Source organism: Mobula birostris, chromosome 4 (assembly GCF_030028105.1).
Source record: "Mobula birostris isolate sMobBir1 chromosome 4, sMobBir1.hap1, whole genome shotgun sequence".
NCBI lineage: Eukaryota > Metazoa > Chordata > Chondrichthyes > Myliobatiformes > Myliobatidae > Mobula > Mobula birostris.
The window spans coordinates 156018452-156037470 of NC_092373.1; the positions used below are offsets into that span (position 1 = coordinate 156018452).

The 19019-nt window shown below is 39.9% G+C and overlaps 1 protein-coding gene across 3 annotated transcripts in view; it reads right to left on the bottom strand.

Moving 5' to 3' along the window:
- LOC140196049 (serine/threonine-protein kinase 32B-like) overlaps nt 1–19019 on the bottom strand; it is a 325870-nt gene that overhangs the window by 39517 nt on the left and 267334 nt on the right. For all 3 annotated transcript variants that reach the window (XM_072254755.1, XM_072254756.1, XM_072254757.1), the window contains one exon: nt 14020–14123. In XM_072254755.1, the coding sequence (XP_072110856.1) occupies nt 14020–14123 (104 nt within the window). The remainder of the gene's footprint in view (nt 1–14019; nt 14124–19019) is intronic.

A 19019-nucleotide genomic window follows, 5' to 3' on the forward strand; every position in this document is an offset into this window, starting at 1 on the left:
ACTCAAGGTGCCGAAGCAGTTTTGAGGGCTTCATTGCCTCATTAGACAGCTTGTCTCCACGTATCACACACAGGGGGCTTGGAGCGTACGGGTCACTGGTCGAAATAAAGCCATATTTTATGTACAGCTCGTTGTATTTTCTGTTGAAGGAATCTTTCTTTTTTTTTTATTTGCAGTCTCGGCCTCAGCTGTCTCTGCGTTATCATCATTGTTAGGCCTTTTATGCCCCCTACCTCCTCCTCCAAAGAAACTCTCAAGCGATGATTGTTTTTTCACTCTTCGAGTAGTTATAGGTTAATGACCAACTGATGATCTTGCGTGGGTAATGACCTTGCATGCGTTCAAGTTTAACAGTGGGCGTGACAGGGAATGAAGAAAGGTGCAGCTGACTCATATCGTTTCATGTCGCCAAATCATATTTTTTCCTTGCGGCCAGTAGCACATGCTTTGTGGCCCAGTCCCGGTCCACGGCCTGGTGGTTGGGGACCACTGCTCTAGGAAGATTGGTATGTGTTCCTTCGTTTTACTCTTCCTGAAGTCCACAATCAGCTCTTTTATCTTACTGGCATTGAGTGCCAGGTTGTTGCTGCAGCACCACTCCACTAGTTGGCGTATCGCACTCCTGTATGCCCTCTCGTCACCACTGTTTGCACTGTTTTCTCTAATCTCTGGTACTTACTCAAGCAGTAATATTCCAAACTAAATCAACGTAGTATTTTTAACTCCAAAGGTGTTATTGTTTGCATAAGCAAAGAAACAGAGGTAACAGAACATTCTTTATTGAATACAGTAACTTCAATTGGCAACAAGCTGTCAGGCCATGATTGTGTACCTGGTAGGGCAATGAAAACCTGTGCAAACCAACTGGTGGAGTGTTCAAGGATATCTGCAATCTCTCACTGCTGCATTCAGAGGTTCCCACCCGCTTCAAAAGGGTGACAATTATTGCCCAGTTGCATTCATAATCTACAGCGAATTGCTTTGAGTGGATGGTCATGGGCAAAATCAACTCTTATCCAAGAACCTGGACCCAGTGCAATTTGCCTATCACAATAGGTCTACAGCAGATGCAATCTCACTGGCTCGCTGCTCGGCCTTGGATCACCCGAACAATAGCAATACCTATGTCAGGCTGCTGTTTATTGTTTGCAGCTCGGCATTCAATACAATCCTACTCTCATTTCTAATCAACAAGCTCCAAAACCTGGGCCTCTGTGCCTCCCTCTGTAATTGGATCCTTGACTTCCTCATCAAAAGACCACAGTGCGGATCAGAAGTAAAATATCCTCCTCGCTGACAATCAACACTGATGCACTTCAAGGATAGGTGTTTAGCCCACTGCTCTACTCTCTCTACACACTTGACTGTGTGCTCAAATGCAATCTATAAATTTGTCGATGATACAACTATTGTTGGCAGAAATTCAGATGGTAATGAGGTGTACTGTATATTTAAAAAAAATAAAAATAAAATAAGATAGATCGGCTGGTTGAATAGCGATCCAACAATAACCTTGCACTCAATGTCAGTAAGTCCAAGGAACTGATAGTGAACTTCAGGAAGGTGAAGTCAAGGGAAAACACAACAGTCCTCATTAAGGGACCAGCAGCAGAAAGAGTAGCAGTCTTAAGTTCCTGGTGTCAACATCTCTGAAGATTTATCCTGGGTTAAACATATTGATATAAGAAGGATGACAGCGACTACATTTCATTACGAGTTTGAGGAGACTTGATATATCACCAAAGACTCTCGCAAATTTTTACTGGCGCACCGTGGAAAGCATTTTAACTAGTTGGGTCACTTTCTAATATGGAGGGGCCAATGCACAGGATCTAAAAAAGCTGCAGAAAGTTGTAAACTCAGCCAGCTCCATCCAAACCTTCCCAGCATTAAGGACACCTTCAAAAGTTGACACCTCAAAAAGGTGGCATACATCATGAAGAACCCCCATCACACTGACCTGCCCCTGTCTAAATGCTACCATCAAGGATTGGGTACAGGAGTCTGAAGACACACAATGAACGTTTCAGGAACTGCTTCTTCCCCTCTGCCATCAGATTGCTGAATGGACGATGAACTCATGTACACTACTTCACAGCTTTCTTTTGCCCTCTTTTTGCACTATATATAGTAATTATATATAATAATTCTAATTTATAGTTTTTTATTATGTATTGCAACGTACTCCCACAAAACAGGAAATTTCATGACAGAACACAACAATAGCAAAAACACAATAAATATAAATACACGAGAGAGTTAATATAGATTGATTGCATGTCCATAAAGTGATACTAGGCACAGCAGTGTTGGTACACAAGAGGAGTGACATGAAATGATATAGTAGTGGCAGTGAGTGGTTTAATGGAATGAGTTAGCGGAAAGGGGTGTTGATCAGACTTATTGCTTGGGGAAAGTAATTATTTTAGTCTCGTGTTCCTGACATAGCCTCCTCCCTGATGGGAGTGGGACAGTCAGTCCATGAGCAGGGTGGACGGGATTCTTCAAGACGCTGCTGGAATTTTAAAACAGCTGTCTGTATATATGTCCTTGATGGTGGATAGACTGGTGCTGGTGATGCATTAAGCAGTTTTGACAACCCGTTGCAGAGCCTTCTTATCTGTCGCAGTGCAGTTTCTATTACACGCTGTGATACAGCATGTTGGGATTCTCTGTTCTGTGCATCTGTAGAAGTTCGTGAGTATTGATGTGCATAGTCTAGCTTTCATCAGCCTCATCATTCAGTAGAGGTGTTGTTGAGCTTTCTTGATTCTCTAGCATGTGTTCTGAGGCCACTAGAGATTGTGCAACATGTGACTCCCAGGAGTTTGAAACTGCCTGCAGTTCCCATAACTGCATTGCCGATGTAAAGAGGGGAGTGAGTGGTTTGAGTTCCCCTGAACTCCATACCTATCTCCTTTGTCTTGTTGACATTAAGGAAGATGATAGTTGCCTGGGACCCAGGCCTCGATCTCTTCAGCCTCTTTTCTGTTAGCCATCTCATCGTTGTTGGTGATGAGCCCCACCACCATTTGAGAAACCAACAATATTCATACCTGCAAGTGTAGAATTTCAGATGCAGAAGTTTAGCTCTGTAAGGCTTTGATTTACAAATAAAATACTGGTAGGATTGCTTAGCAGGGAAAACAATTTCTGTGGAGACAGAAATACCATGTCTGTTTTACTTGTGACACTTGATCAAATTCTGGTGTTCAGCTGAGTGCAAAAATCAAGAGTATTGGCTTCTTAATTACACATTTACTATATTCTATGCCCCTAATTCAACATAAATTGGAACATAGCAACTAGAAGGAGCCCCTTTAACCTGTTACACTATTCAATAAATTCATAGCTGATCTTTGATCTCAGCTCTATTTTACTGCATTGTTCTCATCTCTCGATTCCTCTCATATTTAGAAATCTATCGATCTCTGACCATAAGAACACAAGACAATGGAGCAAAGTTAGGCCATTTGGGCCATTGAGCCTCCTTTGCCATTCCATCATGGCTGATTTATTATCCCTCTCCACCTCATTCTCCTGCCTTCTCCCCATAATATTTGGCACTCTGACTAATCAAGAACCGCTTTAAATATACTTAATGACTTGGCTTCCACAGCTGTCTGTGGCAATGAATTCCACAGATTCACTATCCTCTGGCTAAGGAAGTTCCTTCTCATCTCTATTATAATCCATAGACTGTGCCTTCTAATCCTAGACTCCCCTATTTGAAACATCCTCTCCACATCCACTGTATCTATGCCTTTCAATATTCAGTAGGTCTCAATGAGAACACCAACCCACCCCATTCTTCTAAACTCCATTGAGTACAGGCCCAGATCCATCAAACACTTCTCATATGTTAATCCTTTCATTCCTGGGATCATTCTCATGAACTTCCTCTTAACCATCTCCAATGACAGCACACACATCCTTTCCTAGATAAGGGGCCCAAAACTGTCCACAATCCTCTGTGCAGCCTTACTATTGCCTTATAAAGCCTCTGCATTATATTCTTGCTATTCTCATCCTCTTGAAATGAATGCTAACATTGCATTTGCATTTCTTACCACCAACTCAGCCTGCAAGTTAAACTTTCAAATGTCCTGCATAAAGACTCCCAAGTCTCTTTGCACCTTTGAATTATGAATTTGCTCCGTGTTTGAAAAATAGTCTTTACCTTCCTTACACTGTATTCCATCTGCAACTTCTTTGCTCATTCTTCTAATCTGTCCACGTCCTCCAGACTCGCTGCTTCCTCAGCGCTACTTCCCCTTTAGCTATTGTTGTATCTTCCACAAGCTTGGCCACAAAGCCATCAATGACATATATATATGTGAAGAGAAGACTCTAACACTGACCCCTGCAGAATACCACTAGTCTTCAGCAGCCAACCAGAAAAGGCCCTCTTTATTCCTACTCCTTGCCTCTGTTTTGAATTATTGCAATGACTAAGCTTCCACAGTCCAAGGGGAGACAATTCCAAATATTCATTCATATTCTGCCTGAAGAAATTTCTCTTCGCCTCAATCCCAAGTATCATATTCCTTATTTTGAGGATGTAAACCTTAGTTCCAGACTCCATTGCCAGAGTAAATATCCTCCCTACACCCAGTCTGTCAATGCACTTTCTTATTTTTGAATTTGTACAACTGCCTTCTCAGCCTTTTCCTACATATTTTTGGAAATGTGTTTGCTATTAGGTTTCTTCATTGTATGAATAGATAGTCTTGTACTTTGAATAATGCCTCTCCTGCTGCTTGTTAATGATCATTTTTCCCTTTACAGTATTTCCACACATTCTGCTGTGTCTCAGTGCCAATTCACTATCTTTGTGTCTCATTTGTCTCTTCAAATACTTGTACTTCAGGGACTATCATCAGTGAAATCCCCTCAGAACTTCCTGCGAGTCTTTTGTCATTTAAATGCCAGCAGCTCAGCTGGACGATTTCTCCCACAGTCCAGCTGTTTGGCTCAAACACTTGCTCAGCTTCCAAAGGCATTCCAGCCCATTTGTATTTACAGCTGATGCTAGCGAGGCATTGATCAACACTTCCTACTTGCACACTTTATTTATTTTTGCGTTTTTGATTTACTTTCCTCCTTCTCCAGGTATTACAACTAAGTTTTTACAGGGATGTTTCCAGGACTAGAGGGCCTGAGTTATAGGGAGAGGTTGGCCAGGTTAGGTCTTTATTCTTTGGAATGTAGGAGAATGAGGGGCAGCCTTATAGAAGAGTTTAAAGTTATGAGATGCAACGATAAAGTGCGCGGTAACAGACCTTTCTGCAAGTTAGAGAATTCCAAAACTCGTGGCATAGGTTTAAGACAAGAGGAGAAAGATTTAAAAGGGAATTAAGGGACAACATTTTCATGCAGTGAGTAGTGAGCGGTGCCAGAAGAAATGGCCGTGGCAGGTACAATGGTATCATTTAAAAAGCCCTTGGAAAGGTACATAGGGGAGTGGAGCTTAGAGGGATGTGGGCCATGGGAAATTGGGACTAGCTGAGTGGGCAACATGGTCGGCATGGACAGGTTGGACTGAGAGGTTTGTGTCCTTGCTGGACTGCTCTATAACTTATGGCTCTAAGTTACTGCTCTGTGGCCATAACATAGCCCATCAGACTGTTCTGCATCACCCTCTGTCATTCGAGAGAAAATCTCAATCAATTAAAATTTAGCCATTGCTCCATGAAATTACTTTGAATACTCGATTTATGTTTGTTGATTTCAGGAAAGCTGGGATTGCTCTGTATTTAGACAGTCTATTAGGTTTGTATTTACCTAGAACACTTCAGATGGGATTATACAGACTGGATGTGGGGAGGGTATGTACCCTGACTGAGGGATCTAAAACAAGGTACTTTATACTTTATTGTCACCAAACAATTGATACTTGAACGTACAATCATCACAGTGATATTTGATTCTGCACTTCCCACTCCCTGGATTACAAATCGATAGTAAATATTAAAAAATTAAATTATAAATCATAAATAGAAAATAGAAAAATGGGAACTAAGATAGTGCAAAAAAACCGAGAGGCAGGTCCGGATATTTGGAGGGTACGGCCCAGATCCGGGTCAGGATCCATTTAGCAGTCTTATCACAGTTGGAAAGAAGCTGTTCCCAAATCCAGCCGTATGAGTCTTCAAGCTCCTGAGCCTTCTCCCGGAGGGAAGAGGGACGAAAAGTGTGTTAGCTGGGTGGGTCATGTCCTTGATTATCCTGGCAGCACTGCTCCGACAGCGTGCGGTGTAAAGTGAGTCCAAGGACGGAAGATTGGTTTATGTGATGTGCTGCGCCAAGTTCACGATCTTCTGTAGCTTCTTTCAGTCTTGGACAGGGCAACTTCTATACCAGGTTGTGCTGCACCCTAGAAGAATGCTTTTTACGGTGCATCTATAAAAATTAGTGAGGGTTTTAGGGGACAGGCCAAATTTCTTTAGCTTTCTCAGGAAATAAGGGCACTGGTGTGCCTTCTTGGCAGTGAACTCTGTTTGGTTGGACCAAGTCAGGTCATTTGTGATATTGACCCCGAGGAACTTAAAGCTTTTGACCTGTTCCACTTGCGCACCACCGATGTAAGTGTGGTCGTGCGGTCCGCTACTCCTTCTGAAGTCAACAACCAATTCCTTCGTCTTGCTGGCGTTGAGGGATAGGTTATTGTCTTCGCACCGTGCCACCAGATTCTTAATTTCCTCTCTGTACTCAAACTCATCATTACCCGAGGTACATATTCAGGTTGCAAGGCAAAATATTTAGGACCAAGATGAGGGGAAACTCCCCCACCCACAGGTCGGTGAACCAGTAGAATGTTCTACTTCAGAGGGCTATAAAGGCTAAATAAAAGAATATAACATTTTAAGGAGATAAATAAAATTTATTGAATTATAGTGAAAGAGCAAGAGTTATGAGGAAAGAACAAGAATGTGGTTTGAGATAAATACTCAGGCATGAATATTTTGACCAGCAGAGCAGGCTTGAAGGATACATGGTCCCCTCTTACAGATACCATCTGTATCTGTAGGCTTGGGCTTCCCAGGTCAAGATTAACTGCAATGTCAGATTCATGCTGAGTGACAGTCAGTGATATAGGAAATCTTGGCCTTCCCATGTAGGTGTACCCAAAAGCAGATATCTGAGATACTCAGAAGGTCAATGCCAGCTCCTCTGAATGCTGGGTATGTAGCTGGACCCACCATTGAACCCATCAGTTGAGCACTTTGAGGGGAAGATCTACATCCAGCTATGGGGGCCTGGTGCAGGATTGACAACCCTATTCACCTGCCCCATGGAAAGAGGAAAGAGCAGCTCAGTTCTTTTTTTATTTAACTTTATTTCAGTTTAATGTTTTAGTTACTGTGTTATTATGTGTGTACATAATAAAGAACTTCAGTTCCCAGTGTGCAATGCAGGTGGTTCCCAGGAACCAGGAGTGATATTGGTGAACTGGGAGTGCTATCGAGCTAGAAGCCATGATTGTTAATAAATGTGCTAGCATTTGAAAACACTCACAAAATTTGTCTTTCATAAAGAACAAACAAAACTTGTACAAGTGCCCCCCACTTTTCGAACGTTTGCTTTACGAAACCGCGCTGTTACGAAAGACCTACATTAGTTACCTATTTTCGCTAACAGAAGGTGTTTTCACTGTTATGAAAAAAGCAGCACATGCTCCCAGCAGTCAAGCTCCTCCCCCAGAACTGCATTCTAGTTGGCGTTGCTTAAACATGTGCCTGTGAGCAGCCGTTAGCTAGATGAGTTCTAAGGTATCGGAAAAGCCTAAAAGAGCTCATAAGGGTGTTACACTTAGCGTAAAACAAGACGTAATTTAAGTTTTTCGATCGTGGTGAACGAAATAAAGACAAAGTGAGTTTGGCTTGTGGAAGTTGACGAAGATGATGTTGAAGAGGTTTTGGCATCCCATGACCAAGAACTGATAGATGAAGAGCTGATGCAATTGGAAGAGGAAAGGATAACAATTGAAACTGAATGCAGTAGCGAATGGACTGAAAGTGAAGTCGTCCAGGAACTGAACGTGAAGCAACTGCGTGAGATTTTCACTGCAATAATTGCAGAAAAGTACGACTTTAATTTTGAAAGGGTACGTAGCTTTTGGGGATATTTGCAAGATGGTTTGAGTGCTTACAAAGAACTGTATGATAAAAAACATGTGCGAGGCTAAGCAGTCAAGTATACTGTCATTTTTCAAGCCTTCCACATCAGACACAGCAGACGACGAACCTCGACCTTCGACATCGAGGCAGGCAGACATAGAAGAAGATGACCTGCCTGCCTTGATGGAAACAGACGACGATGAGATGACACCCCAATGTCCCACCACCCCAACCTCCGGGCCGCGGACCGATACATTGCCGTGGAGAATGCAGCGTATTGCCGATTGCGTCGCCTCTGATCTGGGCCGACATATACGTGCCAGGTGCCACCTAATTAATTAGCATGTTTATTTCAGCTTTTTTCTTAAAGATGTGCTGGGTGCATCATGGCTACCGCTGCATTCTCCGTGGATCGGTATCGGTTCTCTGCCCGGAGATTGGGGTCCACTACACCATCCCAACCTCCGACGACTCAGCCTAACACACCATCATCAGTGTGCTTGGCACTGACCTCTCGATTCCAGTAAGTGATACTACACGGTACATACATTATCTCTACTTTATATAGGCTGTGTATTTTTATGTGTTATTTGGTACGATTTGGCAGCTTCATAGTTTAAAGGTTACTGGAGAGAGTGTTTCTGCCAAGAGCACTTGCGTCATGTTTCTGCCGAGAGCGCTTACATGAGATTTTCGCTATGGAGAACAATGCAGCAATGATAGTAGAGAAGCATTTCTCCTTTATATAGGCTGTGTATTTATCATATCATTCCTGCTTTTACTATATGTTACTGCTATTTTAGGTTTTGTGTGTTATTTGGCATGATTTGGTAAGTTATTTTTTGGGTCTGCGAACGCTCACAAATTTTTCCCATATAAATAAATGGTAATTGTTTCTTCACTTTACGACGTTCCAGCTTACGAACCATTTCAAAGGAATGCTCTACCTTCGGATGGTGGGGGAAACCTGTATCAGAAGTCAGTGGAGGTCTAATTATGGATGGTAACTGAATACAGTGAGCAATTAAGACATACTAGGTTCCAATGGAGAGAATCTGCTGGCAAGAGAGCACACTGTCTCTAAATTCACCGAGTGTTTCAGGTGAGGGAAGCCCAATAAACTCTGTTATGGATAACTGAAGTTCCCCTGCAGCTCTGTGGTTTACTGGCAATCTAGCTAAAGATTGGAAATGCTTCAAACAGCAATTCACTATAAAGCCACAAGTAGAGCTGGTGGCGTGGAGGAAAAATTGAAAGCGTCTGTCTTTCTACACATAATTGGTGAAGATGCTTCGGATATCTACTACAGCTTCAAATTGATGAGACAAACTTTAAATTAGACACTCTGATGACAAATATTGAGGAGTATTTTGTCCCAAATAAAAATGTTATGCTTGACAGATATACTGTAAGTTCTTCTGTGAACAGAAACAAGGTATTATAATTTACCAACACTTGGCTGAGCTTCACACATTGAGTAAGCCCTGTGAGTTTGGAGATTTGAGAAAATCACTAGTCAGAGACAAAATCATTTGTGGAATCCCAGACTATGGGCTCAGAGAAAGATTGCTCTGAGAAAAAGATTTAACTAGAAAAGTTTGTGGATATGTTTAGGGCAGCAGAGACCACACAAGCACAAGCTAAGGAGCTGCACAGAGCAGAAACAACAAGGCATGCTGTGAAAACAGAGGGGTGAAGTACAATGTGTTTACTAAAACAACAGCATAGCAAAGAGGGGTAGGCTCAAACAGTAAATGCAGCAAGTGTGGAGGTAGGCACATTTCAAAGATGTGTCCTGCTTATGGGAAGTCCTGCATTAATTATGGGAGGAAGAATCATTTTGAAAAGTGCTGCAGAGCTGGTGCCACCAAGAGGAAGGTGCACACTGTTGATCAGGAAATTGAGGAAGTTGTTGTAGATACTTTGCAGACTCTGGTGTTGGAAAGAGAATGGATTGTTCCCGTGACCATGAATGAGACAGTAATTCCATTCAAGCTTGACACCAAGTGGATCTGTTGTCCATTAATGATTACAAGACTCTCAAAGTAAAGAACAAGATTTACCCAGTGAAGTTTAAAAATGCTAGCTACACTGGAGAGAACGTTCCAGTAAAAGGGGGCGGTACAGTGACCTTCAAGCACAAGGGATAGCATCTAAAGGCACAGTTACTGGTTGTTGAAAAGTGAGTACAACCAATGTTAAGCATGATTGCATGTGAAAGGCTCAACCTGATGAAAAGAGTTTTTGTGGTGACCAAAAGTGACCAGGCAACACTCAATAAGAGTACACAGCAGTCCTTGAGGGGCTCGGATGCTTACCTAATGTAACTCAAGAAACTTTTAACAGCATCCACGAGAGATGCAGAGAGGTTATGCAAGAGAAGCACAAGAACTCCACCTTCCATAGACATCTGTACTAGCTACAACAGCATGACAGTCAGGATGCCAGTGCTAAACAGAGTGATCATGACGAAGAAGTTGCCAGTCTTGCATCCATATAATGCAGTTATGGTTCTCTCATCAACTTCCAGTTAAAACTGGAAATCAAAACTCTCTCTATGATCCTCACTGAAGGTGAAGAGGAAAAATAAAAAGGAAAGTAGGGAGATCACACAGAACCAGAAGTCAGTACAACAGCACCAGTTCAACACAAGCCAACAGGAGGCATTGCTGTCTATGAATAACAGCCAGCAGAAGGAGCTCTGTGAATTGACACAAACTCAGTTGTAACTTGTGCAAAGACTCACTGATCACATGGACGCAGCCCAGGGCTCCACTATGAGGCACATGGAGTGAATTATGCTCACAAAACAATAACATGAACAAGGACGAACAGATAGGATCTTGGCAGAAGGATATGAAAAAAATGAACATGTTGATCAGAGACTAAACACAGCAAATGAAAGCAATACTTCTGTGGAGACAAATAGCAGAGCAAAAGGAACATCAAACCATCTTAGAGACTGATAGAGTTTTTGAGTGAACAAGAGACTGTACTTGCTCATTACAATTGACATTAATATAAATATCTTTGTTGGAAAGGATTATTGTTTCTTGCAGGTTTATGAGGACATAAAGTATTGTGTTTGTTTGCTTTAAGGGGGAAGATCTGTTATTATGTGTGTACATAACAAAGAACTTCAGTTCCTAGTGTGCAATATGGGTGGTTCACTGGGAACTGTGAGTGACGTTGGTGAACTGGAAGCTCAGGAAAAGGTGTGGAGCTAGAACTATGATTGTTAATAAATGTTCTAGCTTTGAAAACCCACGCCAAGTTTGCATTTTATCAAGGACAAATATAACAGTTAGTTTTGGGTATATTAATAAGTTTTCAATTAAATATACTTATTTATTAACTTTACATGTTCTTTATTCATTTTAGATCCAACCTGCTGTCATTGAATGTTGCTGGAGTCTGTTACTTCATATCATCCAGTTTACAATTTAACTCTAACAAAGTCACTCCTTTCAGGTCTTGTCAATGAGTTATTAAATTGAATGGAAAGGAAATTTCCATTACCCCTGGATGTTTGTAGTGAGAGGGTATAAAGTATAGATCTATTAATACAATTCAGAACCACCATTCAATCTATTCCCAAATGTAAATTACAAACAATCATTAATTTTGAAGTTATAAGAACAGCTGCATTGAAAAATGTTAGCAGGCTAGCAGATAACTGTGGGAGGCCATTTAATAAAAATACTTTGGAAACTAATAACCATGAGATAACCATAGAGGAGTCAACACCAACATAAAAATCAAAGAAAATGCATACAATAGAGTGAAAATTAGTGGGAAATTAGAGGATTGAGAAGCTTTTAAAAATCAACAGAAGGCAACTAAGAAAGTCATTAAGGTAAAGATGGAATGCACAAAAGTAAGCTAGCTTCTTTAATAATAATACCATACAGGATAACAAAAGTTTCTTCAGATACAAAGATAAAAGAGAGGTGAGAGTGGATTGGATATCGGACCACTATAAAACGATGCTGGAGAGGTTGTAAGGGGGGGGACATTGAAATGGTGGATGAACATTTCACTATTTTGTGCATGCAATTTCTTGCACACAAATGCTGGAAATAAACTATGATTCTTTCACCAGTTCTCTCTTGTGTGCTTGCCTTTGCTGATAAAGACGTTACATCTACAGCAGAAGACACCACACGGTTCTTTTAAAGTCACAACAGTGGACAGTATTCCCATTTTAGATTAGTAGACGTTGCACTTGTGTGAAGGTGTTTGTGACTGGATTGAAATTACTGTGTAGGCTGTCAAATAAGGTATAACAACTGGGTAGCGTGCAGAAGTGATACTAGAAACAAAAATAGAGTTAAATCCTCAGTGGAAAATTGACAAGAATGGAAACAAAATAGGTTTGCTAAAAATATTTGTTTCCTGAGACACTGAACAACCAGTGCATTTGTCTAGATGAACTTCATTTACTTCATCAAGATATTTAATGTTGTGGTGGAGGTTATGTTGAGATACTTAATGTTGTGACAGAGACCTTAATCTTTCCCCATGAGGAAATAAAACTGAAGTGGAGACTGTCACAACATATTCCTGCATTCAGAATGCTACATTGAGTAATAATTGTTTTGTAAATGGAGCCAATCACAAGTGCTTCCTTTCATTTTCTTTGTCTGAACCATGGAGGCTAACTATGCCCTTTTCAGACTGAAAAACAGACTTAATATCTTACTTCTACTAATGCTATTGATGTGTTTTCTTCATGGCAATTAAATTTCTCTACAGTTGCAATGATCTGATAGAGAATGAAAATTACACCTGTTTTCGTATTAACAAATTGTGACTTTTATGTAGCTAGTCACCAACACTAATAATGTTTACAAGCATGTAGATGTCAGAAATAGAACATGAGAATGCTTTGTCATTCAATTACTATCAGAAGAAAAACAGAAGGAATGTATCATTAAAAATTAAATAAATTTACTGCGGAAAGCCTTGGTTTTAAAATATAACAACCTCAGTGAAGATATATTAATCTCTGGTGTGTGGAAGAATGCCAACTTCTTTTTGGATCCATCATACATACAACATAGTGACTCTAGCAATTCTACATGTAATATTTAAGAGGTAACTGTGAGTTAACAACTATAATAATCCATTGCTTTTCTCAGTTGAGTCCTCAAACCTTTCAGTAAATGTCACATAATCCTAATTCTAATAAGCATTTATAATTCTATTAACACAACGGCAATAGGGAACATTAAATTCCAGCTAAGTGATGAAAGAAGACCTTTAATTGTAGGAGATGCCACTGATAGTTATTCAGTGTATTATTTTTTTTTGTTCCCCTCCATGCCTTGTGGCGCACTGGACAGCATCCTTGCCATTTCTTTAGGGTTTATCTTTTTTTTCCACAAGGCCAAGTTGCTAGCTCAGCGCTCAATGGATGGAAAGTGGGCAAGGAGCCGGCCAGATTCGAACCCGCGACCACTTGCCTCGAAATCTGGTGCAGATGCCACTACACCACCAGCCAGCTATTCAGTGTATTGCATGATATGAAAGAGGAAGAATCATTATCAGACATCAAAAGTATTCTTGCTTCCTTTGTTTTAATTGAAATGTGGGGATATTCTAACTCATGATTACATTATGACACTTATGACCCAAACTAAACATCCCGCACAGCTTCCATAGTTCACTTTGTTAAAAATTCCATTGGAAGTACTGCATGTGATATGCTTACTGTACACGGATAGCAAGTAGAAGCAAATTTTAAATAGTCACAAAAGTTGGAATGCATCTGTATACAGTGTTGGTTTTTCATCCATTAGTTGGCAAGTCATTCACTCTCTATTATGAGGTTCCAACAATAGTTGTAGATGAACAAAGTTTTGTGAAAACTTGTGAAGGCAAAAACTGTACACCTTACCCAGCCCCGCAACAGTTCATAAGATGTTATTCCCAAGGACCACCAGTCCACAGGATACGAGTAGCCAGGGCCTCCTTCCAGAAAAGACTGAAAAAGCTCAGGAGCTAAAGAAAAGTAAAATAAAACAAAATTAACCATAGTTATCTACATACAAAATAAATATTCCAAGTTATGATTAATAACCACATAAGTAGTCAGCACATCACAACATCAGCAATGAGTCTTACTCTTCAAGTTTTGTTTAGTTAAAAAATCCTACAATTTCCACACTGGATAACGTAAGTAATACCATTACTCATACACAGTCTTGATCACATTTTATTATTTTCAAATATTTTATAACAACAAAATAAACTATTCATATTTAGTTTAAACTCAATTCATTCATTACTGACTCTCTTGAAAAGATTGAATTGGCAGGCATGTGGAATATATTAGTCAATTTTAACTTTGGTTGGTTTCTGCTACATTCAATAAGATTAGGCAGCAACATATCTGCCACGATTTTCGCAATGCTGGTACCATTCAAAGTTGTGTCTGCAGCCCCCTACTCTACTCCCCATACGCTTATGAGTGTGTTGCCAGATTCTGCTCTAATTCCATCTACAAGTTTGCAGATAATACCACCCCAGAAAGCCGTATCTGAAATAGTGATGAATTAGAGTACAGGAAGGAGATAGAGAGCTTAGAATTAAGGTGTTGTGACAACCACTTTTCCTTCAATGTCAGCAAAAAAGAGCTGGTCACAAACAAGAGAAAATCTGCAGATGCTGGAAATCCACGAAACATACTCAAAATGCTGGAGGAACTCAGCAGGCCAGGCAGCATCTATGGAAAAAAATAAACAGTTGACGTTTCGGGCTTAGACCCTTCATCACAATTCAAAAGAGCTAGTGATTGGCTTCAGCAAGGGGGATACTGCCCATGCTCCTGTCTACATCAACAGTGCCGAGGTTGAGAGCTTCAATTCCATAAGAGAGAACAATACCGATAGCCTATCCTGGTCTCCTGACATTGGTGCCACAGCCAAGAAAGCTCACCACCTCCTCTAAGTCATCAGGAGGAAAAGGAAATTTGGAGTATCTCCATCAACCCTTCTCAATTTTTCTCGATGCATTATCAAAAGCATCCTATCTGGAAGCATTACAGCTTAGCCCATGACCGCAAGAAACTGCAGAGAGTTATGAAATAGTTTAGCACATCAAAGAAACCAGCCTTCCCAACCATGGAATCTGTCTGTACTTTTCACTGCTTCAGTATAGCAGCCAGACAAATCAGAATCCACCCATCCCGAACATTCTCTCTTCTTCCCTCTCGCATTGGACAGAGGATTCAAAAGCCTGAAAGCACAGTCCACCAGGCTCAAGGACAGCTTCCACCCACAGTAATAAATCTACTGAATGGACTCTTGATCTCACAATCCACCTTATTCTGATCCAGTACCTAACTGTCTCGCTGCACAACACTTTCTCTTTAGCTGTTGCACTTCATTCTGCATTCTGTTATTGTTTTACCTTGTACTACCTTAATGCACTCTGCAATGATTTGATCTGTGTGAACAATATGCAAAGACAAGCTTTTAACTGTACATTGATACATGTGACAAAAATAAACCAATTCCAATTTTTAATTTAAATAAAGTTGTACATTTCCTGGCCTTTTGAATAATTTTGCTTCAATTGCTGTTCAACTCTTTCTGGTGGTGCCTTAAGGTGCCTGGATCCATCATAAAGGACCCTCAGCATCTGCAACATGTCCTCTTCTCATTACTACCATCAGGGAGTAGGGAGGAGATACAGGAGCCAGAAAATCCTCACTCAAAGGAACAGCTTCTTCCCCTCCACCACTGAATTTCTGAATGGTTCATGAACACCACCTCACTAATCCACTTGCATGCTATTTATTTATGGTAATTTACCTGGAATAATTCTTATGTCTTGCATTGTAGTGCTACCAAAAAAAAACAAGAAATTTCACGACAAGATCAGTGATAATAAATCTGATTCTGGAATTGGGACTTCTACTTTGCTAATAATTTGTAGGGAGGCACTGATGTGATTCCTTTTGAAAATTTCTTCTTGGTCCCAGAAAATGGGTTGGGATTGGGTTAAGACTTTGGAATATGAGTGAATAATATGGGATTGGATATTGGGCTCAAGCCAGAAGTTTAAAGTACTGTGACTATTTATTAGCTCGGGTTGAAGAATAGAAATTCTGGCTACTTTCCCCTCTCCTTCGTTTAGAAATACTGAAGCCAATCATTGAAGCTCCATGCAGCCATGTCATAGTCAATTAATGCAGTACAGATGGGACAGTCAAAGCAGGGAGTGGTGTGTAATCAGCTTCATGAATTTTATATTCACTCTGCCAACAAAAACATCAGAGTAATGGAGGCTGTTCATTTTGGAGTGGTTACAGAACCTTCCCTAAATCAATTCACTTTACATGCATATCATTAATCCCAAGACTGACTGCTACTCATCATTCCTCACTACGAAGCATTTGAAGCCACTGTAAATCTGAGTAACAGTCTTTATTTTCCAGTACATTTTGTAAGACTTTCATCACCACTGCATAATAAACACAACAATATAAAACAGATGCATAAATTTTCTTCTCATTTTATTTTTTATTTAGAGATACAGTGTGGAACAGGCCCTTCTGGTCCCATGAGCCACGCTGCCCAGCAACCCACTTATTTCACATTAGCCTAATCACAGGACAATTTACAATGACCAATTAGCCTGCTAACCAGTACGACTTGGGTCTGTGGGAGGAAACCAGAGGACCTGAAGGAAACATATGCAGTCACAGGGACATTCTCCTTACAATCAGTACTGTAAGGAGACTGATTTGGAGTCAGATTCTGATGCCCCAAGCTCTAATAGTATCATGCTAAGCCCTATGCAATCATGACGCCCTATTGGAATATACTGTAATTACCTTGTATTTGATAGTTAAATAAATTCTAAAGGTAAGTAAAATTAAAACCAAATAGTGATGAGAATAAATTTTTTCAGTATCCAAACTATTGGCTTGATTAGAATTTATCCCGTTTTGAAAAGGTACTGAAATAAACTGCTATTAACCAAAATATTCAAATTTGCATTATTTCTTTTTGAAGTTGCTAGTTCTTCATCGATTATTTTCGGGAACAAAATTCCCAGAATTGAAACAGAAACTTGCTAACATCTGCTGAATTAACCAGCCAAAAGCTGCTAATTCATCTCAATCATTTACAGCATTTGCTGTCATTCACGATGCTCAGTTCGCTATCAATGCAAGTTTGATTTATTCGTTTATACTGCAGATGAATCATATGCAGTTACAGGCTTGCCAAGTTATTTGGCAATATTGTTAATGCTGACATCCAGGTTGTATCCAACAACAGAAGTTTGTACTTGCAAACCACAGCTAATCTATGATAATTGTAAATGGTTATGCCTTGAACTCTCAATATTTGCTCTAGGAGAAAACTTTTGCTTTTTAACTTTTGATAGATACTTTGCTATGTGTGTGCTTTGTTAACAATTACAGTTGTTGAAAATGTATAGAATGAAAATAATGGACAGTGTCAGTGAGACAAGCTGGAAGCATCCTGAACATGAGATCCTGTACTGCAGGACTTAATTCTGAAACACCCACGTTAGGCCCAGAAAAGGTGCAAAATGAGTATCAATTTTGACCTGCAAATACCTTCAGATATAAAATGTTAGTCCACAATCCTGTGCATGTCCTTTTGTCCCCCCCCAAAAAAATCACTTTACAAATAGCAAACTTTATGAATGGAAATGAAAGTTTGCATTGCATCTAAATATTATTCAAATATATTTCATTGATTACTACTCAATAAAACTAAGTGGAACCAAAAAAATAAATACCCTCGACATGGCACTGAGTTCAATTTACCATCATGAATACATCACAAAGCAAAGAAAAATGTTCATAATATTGCTATTTGTCACTGGAGAAGTGTTGCATATTTAATTTTGGAATTACAAGAAACTTAAGTACAGATATTGCAATTTTATCCTCTGGAAATTAACTTGTTGCTGAAAATTTCATTACATCGAGAGTAAACTAATTTGAATTATAATTTTGTTACATTTGCATGAAGCAAAGCGGCAGAGGAATACATTACTGCCAAATTGTGAAGAGGTTAACAGAGCATGAAGAAGAGCGTGAACAGAGCCAAATGCTGAAGTCACTATTCAGTCCATACTCAGTCAATCAAAATTGATTGGTACTGGACCCACTGGAGAGGCAAAGTTAGTCATATCCTTCACTTTTTCACATATATTAGCATATTTATATGAAAAAGCAAGTACTGCTAAAATCCTCTGATTAGCTACCTTTTTACACTGTCATGTTTAGCATTTTTTTTATCAATAGTAATGAAATTTTGAACATCTTTTATGTTAAATCAATTTAGCAAACTATAGCTGAGAGGTCCGAAATAAAAATAAATTTAATTCCAAATGCTACAGCTACCTTACACATCAGGGGCTACTAACTCACATACTTTTTGGGGTGTGAGAGGAAATTGGAGTACCTGGAATCAAAGGATGAATATGCAGACTCCAGAAAGGCAGCATCAGAAGTCGGGTTGAACACAGAACACTGGTGTTGTGTTGCCATTGTATCCTCAGTTACTAATTGTCTCCATCATCTACTACTCTTACCTACCTTCTTTGTTCCTTTGTCTCTTTCTCATGTCCCTTTCTTTCATCCTTCCTATAAAATGTCTCCCCAGTGGCCAGTACATGTATTGCTTGTCATGTGATCAGTATTGATCGAACTTGATTGAATATTTTGTCTTATCCCTCACTCTCTCTGCCCTCAGCAAAACTATAACCCACCCCACTCTTCTCCTAGAAGAAGGGCCCCTGACCCAAAATATTAACAATTTTTTCCTTTCCACTGACACTGATTGACTGGTTGAGTTCTTCCAGCATTTCTGTTTTTGTTTCACATTCTAGGATCTGTAGTTAATTTGTTTT